Source organism: Lithobates pipiens, unplaced genomic scaffold (assembly GCF_037356315.1).
Source record: "Lithobates pipiens isolate NorthernLeopardFrog02 unplaced genomic scaffold, aLitPip1_a1.2 Scaffold_19, whole genome shotgun sequence".
In the NCBI taxonomy this organism is placed as follows: Eukaryota; Metazoa; Chordata; class Amphibia; order Anura; family Ranidae; genus Lithobates; species Lithobates pipiens.
Genome location: NW_027507764.1, coordinates 327934921 through 327947010, shown reverse-complemented (window position 1 = coordinate 327947010; position 12090 = coordinate 327934921). Strand labels below are relative to the sequence as shown.

General features: G+C 40.5%; 1 protein-coding gene across 1 annotated transcript in view; it reads left to right on the top strand.

Moving 5' to 3' along the window:
- Positions 1–12090, top strand: part of DROSHA (drosha ribonuclease III) — a 579282-nt gene that overhangs the window by 151632 nt on the left and 415560 nt on the right. Inside the window, exon 7 of the mRNA XM_077492043.1 lies at positions 11763–11843. Within this exon, the coding sequence (XP_077348169.1) occupies positions 11763–11843 (81 nt within the window). The remainder of the gene's footprint in view (positions 1–11762; positions 11844–12090) is intronic.

The window sequence follows — 12090 nt, the reverse complement described above, 5'->3', positions numbered from 1 at the left end:
ATCAAATAAATTGGGTAAAGCAGTGTATATAGAATATGTTACAAAACTGCATGCTTATAGAATTTATGGCATCTGAAGCTCGACACATTTCATAGCTATCTTGCCACTCATCAGGAGATGATCGTCTATAAAACAAAAATATTGTATCAAGCAATGAGTAAATCTAAAGAGTAAAAATATAAATGAATGGAATATGCTTGAAACAACCACCCATACTCACAATGAGAGGTGATGGAAAGGGTGTGGCAGTGGTTGCGTGGGCAGCCGGGGACAGAATCTGGCACGGGAGCTGTGGTGGCACACAAAGCAGCAAAGCAGGGAATCAAAAGGCATGAGGTAAGTCGGTGAATTGATGGTGACACAAGTGCCAAGGCTCTTGTACCATCTGCAAGTGGTGTAAAAGGACAAAAAACAAAACCAAAAAAAAAAAGGATGTTGGTGTTAAAACTATGGTAAACACGGTGTAGAAACAGTGAAAAAAAAATGTGTGATGACAAGGTGACAGAAATCTGTGATAGTGAAACTGTTTGAAACAATGGGGATGCTCCAACATTGTGAACACTAAAATTGAAAGGTGAAAGGAAAGGGGGAGACAAGAACAAGAAAAAATAAAAATTAAATAAAAGAAAAAAGAAGAAAAAGAAATGCAATTAAAAAGAAAGAAAATAAAGGAAAACATGTGACATTGAAACCGTGCTGGAAGCAATGGAAATGCTCCAACATAGTGAACCCTATCATTTAGAGATAAGAAGACTCAAATGTGTGATAGTGAAATTGTGTTGCTAACAATAAGGATGTTCCAACATAGTAAACACTATCGTTGAAAGTAAGAAAGCTGTGAACTACAAAGATGAGAAAAGGGAAATTGCGAACTGAATCGCCTCTAGGCAAGGAGATGCCGCTGATTGACTCTCCTCGCTGCACACTCTGTCAGTGTGAGGCAAGGATAGCCGATTAACAGCACTTCCTGTATTTACATGTGCCCGGCTGTGATTGGACACAGCCGATCACATGGTTAAAGAGCCACGTTACCGGCTCTTTACAGAGATCAGGGTTGTGTCGTGTCCTAGCAACACAGAGAGGTTGTTGCGCTTTGCGCTCCCTGCAGGTGCACGGAAGTGGCCGTTCAGGTGTGCCGTCATATGACGTCCACCAACAACAACAGCTGCACCGTTCCTACATCATTTGATGGTGGGCAGGCAGCAGTTAAGCTAACCTAGCAAGGCCCTTTAAAAAAAAATAAGGACATTTTAATGTGAGGCCAGTAGTAAATAACAGAGTGCAGAGATCAGTAGTAAGTAAAAGCGTTTAGGTGCAAGTAACACATGGTGCATGGGTCAGGAGAAAGTAACAGAGTGCAGGACCATAAGGAGCTATTGCAGAATGCAGGGACCAGGAGTAAACATTGCAGATTGCAGTGGCCAGGAGTAAGTATTGAAAGAAAGGAGGGGGTGTGTTGCGCTTCCTATATTAAAGTCCAATAGTGGGCTATCACAAAAAACAATCCATATTTCAATACTATCATAGAAACAGCAAAAAGTGCAATCATGCTTGAACAAACAAACAAAAACTAGTGGATCAAAGTGCGTCTGTGCATAGTATATATAAAATGTGTGCATAGCATTAGATATATAAAAAATATTACATAAATAATATAAGTGGCACCAGCAATGGTGCTGTGATGAAAACTACAAATGCATGTAACCGAAGATTAATGTAAGTGAAATACACGTAGCAAACCAATAAATAAAAACAGCAGCAGCAAAAATAGAAAAAATAGCAGCAGCGAAGATTATATCTGATCAAAGTGACCCATACATATTCCAATCGTGAAAACTGCAGTGTAATAACACCATCAAATAGTGAAGTGCAGAATGTGCCAAGCCAACTCTCTTCCGTACGGCTGGTTTTCTGTGTAAATGCTGATCACACTAGGTAATTACCTTACTGCTGTAAGGTATACAGCAAAGAAATAGCCTTTTAAAAGGAACACCAGGAGATGGATGGAGAGGGGACTTCACATTTCTCTAGCGTCACCATATATCATCTGATTCCTCCGTGAGTACTAGCAACATGTATACTCAAGGGATAGACAAAAGGAATCCACCATAGTGTAGTATGTTAAAAAGTTAACGGCTTTATTATACAAAAAGTAAAACTACTCACAAAGGTGGATAATGACAGCGCGCACAGCAAACAGACCAGCGAACGCATTGCTCGCGTGTAAACGTCACTTCCGGTCTCCTACGCGTTACGTCATACAATGACTTCAATGAACAGGAGTAAGTATTGCAACATGCGGGGGCCAGGAGTGAGTATTGCACAGAGCAGGGGGTCAGAAGTATTACAGAATGCAGGATTTGGGAATACCTGTTGCAGAGTGCAGGGGCTGGGAGTGAGTATTGCAGTGTGCAGGCATCTGGAGTTATTATTGCAGAGTTCAGGGGATTGGACTATGTAAGCCTAGGACTTTAACTCTGAGAGGCCGCTTTATGAGTTTGGGCACAATCTACGTAGTTGTAGCCTACCTGCATTCAAAGGGTTTGCTGGAATGGACTGACATACCAATTTTATGTAAATATGTTTTCAGTCCTGTGTGTAAGTATGCTGTCATCACCTAAAAATGTATTTTTCCTTTACTGAAATGTTTTGGTACATAATTGTTTTGATGTTAATTTAGTACTTAAAAACACTTTTGCAAAACTGTGAAGTTAAGATTATACCGTGTAATAAATCTCATTTCCTCTTTGTAAGAAGTACCTCCTAAATGTATGATAATGAGAAAATTGCTATTTTATAGCACTGAAAACATGCCAGTAAGATTCAGTAATTCTCCTGAAATTAATGCTAATAGTTATTCAAGTACTTTAATATAAATTCTGACTTGTTTTATGTATTTTATTTTATTATCCAAGATTTCTGCATTCATAATTGAACAAAAATAAATAAATGCTACAAGTTTATTTCTGCATGAGTTCCATGTTCATGTTAACACAGTATAAACAAGAACATTTGCAAGGATTCCCTCTCTTAATTAAAAGTAACATTCAGAAACTTCAACTTTATGAGAAAATAAAAATCTTGAATGCAATTTTACCCAAAAATATTTATTTTTGCTAGATAGTTAAGGTGGTTGTAAACCCTCACTTATATCCAGAGTGGTGGTTAGCCTCAGGTGATAAATAGAGATTAAATAAATCCTCCTACATGAGTTGTACCTGTTTATCTGCTGCCACATCTGATCTACATCTGTTTAAAAAGGAACTGCAGTCTGCTCACATAATTTGTAATAGAAACATCTTTACCATTCTAAAGATTCCCTCCAACCACTTTACATATTATTTTATATATACTGTGATTCTATGCTTGCCAAATGTGCTGCAGAAATCTCCCTCCACTGAGTCTGGCTGCAGCAGATTTAACTGTGGGTAGCTGAAGCTGCTGCCTGTTCACTTCCCGGATTTACACAGACACACAGAGGGACATCTCCAGCTCTGCAGCTCTCATTGGCCCTCTTATGACTAATCACCTCTCCCTTCCTGGCATACTCTCACTAGAGAGAGAGAGAGAGCTATGCATGATGTCATAAGCCTAGGCTAATGAGCAGACAAGAAACAGGAAGTGGGCTGTATAAGGTATTTACTGGCAGAAAAAAAAAAAAAGTTTTACTATCCAAAGTTAAAACAACAAGGGCAGAAGATTTAATAGATGGAAAGTTTAAAAAAAATGTCTGAAGGTCTGCTTTTAAGTCCAGACGCTACACATCTTCCAGCAGGGAATTGGACTTCACACACTCCACAGCTCAGAGAGGAGAGCTGAGTGTCATCTGAAACCCGAGTGCAGGGAAGGGACACAACCCCTCTACATAATCTCCCAAGGAAACCTGCACAACTGAGGCTTTCAGTAACAGTCTGTCTGCTGGAAGCCCCATCCCACTCGATTCCTTGAAGTGGACACAACCTGCCAGAAATGACTGCTGAAGATAGCAGAGAAACTAGACTGTAGACAGAAATAAGACTCAGTGCTTTGGGTTGAGGCATGCACACACTATAGTAGCATATGCTTTGTTTATTTTTTTTGTGTCAGAGGTTTACAACCACTTTAAACCATCTGACTGTAATCTCAGGGACTTTGTTGGTGAAATCTCTGCACTTGTTTTCCTGGGTCTGTTGAGAGCCCACGCATCCTTTTGGATTTTTTGTACTTTATTTTATTTTATAGAAATTGCAACAGAACTTGCTGATCATGCAGAGGTGGGCAGGGATACCCTAAACTACCGAGAAGAAAGGAAAACTTTTTTTTTTTTGACATGGAGGGCTCTTTGAAAAAAAGCTGTTGCAAGTGTTAACATGTAAGGCCCCTTTCACACATGCGGATGGTATGTCCGTATTTCATCCATCCGTTTGCGGATGAAATACGGGCCATACATTCATCCCTATGGGATAGCGGGTGTCTGCGGATGAGCATCCGCAGACACCCGCTATTGTCCGCCTCCGCAAATGTCCGATTCTGCAGACGGAGGAATATCCTATTTTTCTGTCCGTCTGCAGAGCGGATCGGATGAACATGGACACACGGTCCGTGCTCGTCCGATCCCCATAGAGGAGAGCAGAGAGCTGACAGGGCGGTCCCCGCACAGTGTGCGGAGACCGCCCTGTCCGCAGCCGGCTCAGCGGGGACAACGGAGCGATCCCCGCTGAGCGAGCGGATCATCACGGGGCGGATCTTTACTGATCCGCCCCGTGTGAAAGAGGCCTAAATGTAGTGTTCTGTACTATATCTAAAAACAAAAAACTAAAACCATATATTCTTCAGTCCATATGAGGGGTGAGACCCTCGTAATATAGCGTGAGCTCACAAAAATTTCAAAACTTATTTAAAAAAAAAAAATCCATCCACCAAGACTCCATCGTCAACTAACTACACTTGAGTTGAGAAAATTAAATTTTCATTGCAAATTTTTGGGTGCGGTATTCCCAGTGTGAGAGTTTGAGCATTGCAGCACAAAACGTTTGATCCTATAGCAATGATGTTATCAAGTTATGTAATAGTAACTTGCTCAATTTGCCTTATTTTGAGTTTTATATCATTTTCCAAGGACCTTTGCAGCCTAATTGAGCAGGGCTTTTAAATGTATCTGGAAACATGAGGTCTTCTTTATCCACTTTCAGACCGGACCATTTTACTGGCTTAAGACCAGACCACTTTTTGCGATTCGGCACTGCGTTGTTTTAACTGACAATTGCGCGGTTGTGCGACGTGGCTCTCAAACAAAATTGACGTCCTTTTTTTCCCACAAATAGAGATTTCTTTTGGTGGTATTTGATCACCTCTGCGGTTTTTATTTTTTGCGCTATAAGCGACAATTTAGAAAAAAACGCCACATTTTTTACTTTTTGTTATAATAAATATCCCCCAAAAATATATATATAAAAAACATTTTTTTCCCTCAGTTTAGGCCGATACGTATTCTTCTACATATTTTTGGTAAAAAAAATTGCAATAAGCGATTGATTGGTTTGCGCAAAAGTTATAGCGTTTACAAAATAGGGCATAGTTTTATGGCACGTGATGGCAGGGCAGCATATAAAAATGGATGTACCTGTACGCCAATATGCCTGCCCGTGCCATTCTGCCGACGTACATCGGTGTGTGCTGGTCGGGAACTGGTTAAAGATGATGTAGTACCACAAATCTCATTTTCAGCTTGCCAGCAGCTTTCTGGAATTTAGAACAGTTGTTGTAATTTTTGTTTTTTAAAGCCCCTGGTAACACACATTTTTGGCATAACTTCATATTAAATATGTTTAGGTGGAAAGGAACAGTTCTACATCACAGATAATGCAACAGATGTAAAGGTAGTTAGGAAGCAGGAAGCTCAGAGCTGGACACTTTCTTTGCCTTCTGAAATTGAGTGATAACTGGTAAATCAAATATATTTACTCTTAGTTATTTGGTCACTGTGCTTACATGTATATTGCGTGACAATATAAAATAGTTTCCATGTATTCTACTTTTTTTTCCCCCAAAGGAATGTAAACAAGTCAATGATTAACATCGTTGAACAGCATAATTTTCCCTGATTTTGTAAATGTCCTTGTAAACAGACTTTCTTTCTTGCCCATTGAGGGATACAGAAATTCAGAAGCGCTTAGGTTATACTGCAATCTACAGGAGTTTGGGACTGTTAAAAATCATAAGACAGCCCTCATATAACCGCTTCTCTACCAAGCATGCCTTAGCTTTTTTTTTTTAGCTAGTGTCCTTTGAGGTTGGACACATTTTAAAATGTGTTTTTGCTAGCATTCCTTGCTTTGTGAAATGTTTTCCTTTGCAACTTCAACTAAGATTCCTAGCTACAGTGCTGCCTGATCTGGTTTATACAGCTCTAACCACTTTTGGCTTCTTTGCTGAGAACAAACAGCTTTCTGTCCCCAGAGGCTGTAAGTGTGCTCTCTTGTAATGTTTGTTTCTAAAACTCCTGAGGCCTTAGGTCAAACCGATTCTGTGGGCCCAGTTAACATCTCTGATGTTCCCACAGTTGATACACTAGTGACCCACCTTGACAGGAACTCTGCTAAAATGGCTGGGGGTTTCCTCACTTTTTGGGATTCCACTGAATTAACAGTTAAGAGAAGGCTCTAGGAGCATCCTGGCATAATCAATCGGTCCCTTCACGCTAAAGTGGTGGTCTCTTTACCCACCGTAGATGGCCTCTCTTGTCAGGGTGTCCCCATACCAGAGGTTTAAAGTGATTGTAAACCCTTACAACACACTTTGACCTACAGGTAAGCCTAGATTAAGGCTTACCTGTAGGTCCAAGAAATATCTCCTAAACCTACACGGTATTGGAGATATCTGCTGAAAGACAGGCACCGCTGTCTACGGCGCATGCGCACTGAGCGCGCCGCAGTTGACGGCAACATGCCGCGAGTGGTGGCTCCTGTGCGCATGCGTGGGAGTGACGTAATCGCAGCTGCACGGGAGTGACGTCATCATGTCTTCGCCGAATGACAGCGGCGGAGCAGCGAGACCCACCGAGAAGATGGATGCGCCGGACTACAGTGGACAGCGGTGACTTCGCTGGCTCCTGTGTCAGGTAAGTGACACATAATGGACTACTATGCGATGCATAGTAGTCCATTATGCTTTACCTTTGCGGGAAGTAAACTCATCAGGGTTTACTTCCTCTTTAAGTCTATTTTTTTAGGACAGATGGTTCTCTTTGGGGGGTCACACTGTCAATTTCTTACCTAGAATTCATTGTGCATTCTGTAGATGTTGTAGGACGTGCACACCAGGGAAGGTTTGTGAGTTTTCCCTGTGCCCAGGCAAGTATCCTGGTTTCTACTATGGACAACACTGAGAGTAATACTGTTGATTCTGTCTTCCTTAGGGACAGTACATTGACATCTAGCTCTCTGCAAGCAGTAGTTTCCATCCTGAAGGGAGTCATTTGTGCACATGGGTGCTCCTGAACTTTTGCATGATGGGAAAAATATCATTGCTGGAGGTCTGTGTTCTTCAGTAGATTTTCAGCAGGCAGAGCAAACTGGGATCCTCACCCACTTGAGGATAGAATACATATTTTTTTGGAACCTGATCACCTGCGGATAGGTCCTCTTTCCATTGCTGATCTGAAGCCGCTTGAAGAATTTCTTCCAAATCCCTTCTCCAGTTCTTAATCAGATGAATGTTCTTAGCAGTGCAGTGTAGGTTCCTGCCACTCGCTCCATTTATGTGGCTTCTTTGCTGGATCAGGACAGATCAGGAGGTTCTTAGAATTATGTTCTCTGTTCAAGGTTCTGTAGCAATTCTCCAGGTGTTTACATAGATTGTTTTTGCTCATCCTCTTATTATGGTGTTTCCTTGCACCAATCTGGGGTTGTGGTATACGCTTCATCCCTGCCTACCCTTGTAGAGGTACCTCTTCTGTACCCTCTCCTCTACTTGCAGTTAGGCTGACTTCAGGGTTTGTACTTTTGAGTTCTCTACCAGTCTCAGGCAATTCTTAGCCATCCTTTTGGGATATTATACTGTGAGGAAGATTTGGTCGCTTGGTCCGGGAAACTCATTTTTATTATGCAACCTCTCTTCCTAGAATCTTAAAGGTTGTGATGAGCGTAAGGCCTGCTCCTCTTGTTGGTCTTTTATGGATCTGTTTTTTGTCCAAGGTTCCCTCTGGGGTTCTGTTTTCCTGGTGACTTGTCCCATTTTGTTTTTATATTGACCACATCACGTTGTTGATCAATTATTAGGTGGTTTACCTGTTTGGCTTACATTTATTTTTATTTTTTTGCTAGTGTCCCATCTCCCTGTAGGTGACAGTAGAACCCAACTGTTTTTAAATTTCCGTGCCCCATAATGGATTAAAAAAAAATAATAATTTGCTAAGCAAAACAATGTTACTTTTGATTAGCAAGCATATAACTGTATATGCCTAAGGTTATGGTTCAAGGATATTATATGATACAAATTGTAGTAAAAATTACTCTACAGTAAATTTGACACAGACTCTGACAGTTCAGAATGTGCTTATCACAACAAAATACATAAGATTAGTGTCAGTTAAAACAGAATTTTATATTTAGTATATCAAAAAATTTGATTTTGTTCATATTTTTTATATGAAAGTACACCTTTGAAATTTCTCATAAAAGTGCAATTTCCTTGCTTCCTACTGCTTTCCAATTGGCCCTTTATTTTAATGGGTGACAACACTGAACAAAGAGGGTGCAGAAGCAGATAGGACCAAGTTCAACTTTAATGGGAAAATAACCGTTTTAAAATTAACATTAGCTGCCTATGTCACTCGATCATGTTGAAATTATATTTTACTTATGCTTTTGTTGTCTTCTCCTTATACTTTTTTTTCATCAAATATTCAGTCTGAATTGCTCAAGTTTGTGAAAGATTTACTGCGCATAAATACATAAGAGGAATAAAGGCTATGTTTAATAGTACAGCATGAAGTTTAAATGATGTACAAATGAGTACCCAAAGTCAGAGAGACGCTGACTTTTGTTTTAGGCTTAATGTAAACGTGACATTTTAAAACCTCCCCTGAATGATTTAACTTGACAGATAGTAAACCATGTTTAAAAATGTAAATGTTGCCATGTTTACATGCCACGTTTAGCCACGTTCGCTTTTAGGACCGTTCACAATTTTTGTTAGTGAATTTTTTTTCAAATGGTCAAAAATGTATCTCCGTTAAAAATGCCTGCTAACGAAACATGGCTAAACGCAAGTTACCGCGTTTACAAGCTGTTACAGGCATTTGGTGTTTTAAATGCCTCTGAACATCCGTCATGAACGCAATTTTTTTCACTTTCCAAGAAATGCTTCTAAACTCAACTGTCTAGAAACAACTCAACTATAAACGACCCTGTGTACATGTAGTGATAAGATAACAGAGGAGAGTTCATGGGTAGCTGAAAAAAAAATACCCAACTGCTCCTAAACTTCCGTTTACTGGGAGCAGTGTACCGTATTTTTCGGACTATAAGGCGCACCTAAAAACCTTAAATTTTCTCACAAATCGACTGTGCGCCTTATAATGCGGTGCGCCTAATGTATGCCAAAAATCTGTCAAAATGTTTTAGCACGGCCAGCATGTTGTACTAGCTTTACTAGCTTACCTAGCTTTGGTAATCCTACGAAGCTGCACTGCTTGGATTGGGCATTACGGCCATCGTAGTCAGGAGGTGTGCGCATTCATTCTTTCATTTTCTATACTCGCTGCCCAAAAAATGGCTCCTGTTAAGAGACATGCTTACGAAGCGGATTTCAAACTCAAGGCTATCAGTCACGCAGTACAACATGGAAATAGAGCAGCTGCGAGAGAATTCAACATTAATGAATCAATGGTACGGAAGTGGAGGAAGCAAGAAGATGCCCTGCGCCAGGTAAAGAAGACCAAACTGAGTTTCCGAGGAAACAAAGCAAGATGGCCACAGTTGGAGGACAAAATTGAACAGTGGGTTATCGAACAGAGAACCACAGGTAGAAGTGTCTCTACTGTCTCTATTCGACTCAAAGCAACATCAATAGCAAGCGACATGGAGATCAACGACTTTCGAGGAGGTCCCTCTTGGTGCTTCCGTTTTATGAAAGACGTAATCTCTCTATCCGCACAAGAACTACTATGTCACAGCAACTGCCAAAGGATTACGAAGAAAAGCTGGCCATTTTTCATACCTACTGCAAGAACAAGATCAATGAAAAGAAGATCCGGCCAGAACACATCACCAACATGGACGAGGTCCCCCTTACCTTTGATATCCCCGTAAACCGTACTGTCGAAAGAACAGGGACCAGTACGGTATCTATACGCACTACAGGAAACGAGAAGTCATCCTTCACTGTAGTTCTCGGGTGCCAGGCTAATGGCCAGAAACTACCACCCATGGTAATTTTCAAGAGGAAGACTCTGCCAAAAGAAAAGTTTCCGGTTGGCATCATCATCAAGGCTAACCCGAAGGGCTGGATGGACGAGGAGAAGATGAGTGAGTGGCTGAGAGAGGTTTACGTCAAGAGACCGGATGGCTTTTTCCACAAATCTCCGCCCCTATTGATCTATGACTCCATGCGCGCCCATCTGACCGATACTGTCAAAACCCAAGTGAAGAAAACTAATTCGGTGCTTGCCATCATTCCGGGTGGATTAACCAAAGAACTCCAGCCACTAGATATTGGTGTCAACAGGTCGTTTAAAGTTAAACTGCGAGCTGCATGGGAGCATTGGATGACAGAAGGCGAACACACATTCACCAACACAGGGAGGCAACGCCGGGCGAGTTACGCCACAATCTGCCAGTGGATCGTGGATGCCTGGGCGAAGGTATCAGTCTCCAGTGTCATCCGAGCTTTCAGGAAGGCCGAAATTTTCACTAAACAGCTAAGTACCGATGACAGCAACGAGACTGACTCGGATAATGATGAGAATGATACGGGCGTGCTTGATGCCGAAATCGCCCAATTGTTAAACTCAGACACTGAAGATGAAGAATTTGATGGATTTGCGGGAGAAGAATAAAGTGAAAAAGTGAGTGTATTGTTTTCTATTTTACTGAACAATGTTGAGAGTTATTGTTAAAGACCATGTTATGGTTATTGTGAAAGAGTTGAATAAAATTTGACTTACCGTATCGGAGTTTTGTTTCATTTAATGCGCCTTATAACCCGGTGCGCCTTATATATGAAAATAAACCCCTTAGTAGCCGATCGTTGCTAGTGCGCCTTATAACCCGGTGCGCCCTATGGTCCGAAAAATACTGTATATGAAGCCTAAGTGTGACTGTGCTAAAACTTCTGTTGCTATAGATTACCACACATTAACAATTCTCGTTCTAAGTAGATTCAATTAAATGTGAATCCCTTTATTTTTGTGATACATTTTTAAAATCACACAAACACACATACATGCATTTTCTGAAATTGATACTTTGGCCAGCCAATCAAGAGCAAGATTCATTCAAAATGTGATAGCCGTTCAGCATAATCACAACTGTTATTATTTTTCTTGAAAAAAAGGGGGGAAAAAAAAAAGCCTCCGCATATCACAGCATCGATTCACTATAAGTTAATATCTTATGTGATTTAATAGGAAGGATTTATATATAATTGAGTTTTCTTGCTCCATACACCTGAAAATTCTTAATTAATCTGTTGAATATCATGGAGTGTGTTCAGCAGGAGTAGATGATGTAAATTGCTGTCTGAATTATTGCTATCCATGAACATGTGTTTTCTTTTGTCAGATGAATGATGGCCCCCTGTGTAAGTGCAGCATTAAAGCCAGAAATACAGGAATCCGACACAGCTTTTATCCTGGAGAAGAGGTAAATGCAGTCCTTCATAACTAGTTTCTTTTGCCTTTAAAAAAAAAGAAAAAAACCTTTGCCTCTGTCAGGCATGTTTTTTTTTTTTTTTTGGCTGATGCATGTTTTCATGTCACCACTCTATATAAGTTCCCTGTGTCATGTCACTCAATCTTACTTCAGGGAAGAAATTGTTATCTATTGCTGCTATAAAACACAAAAACACGTTTATATTTTTCTGTAATAGCAGAAAAATATTCTGTATTTC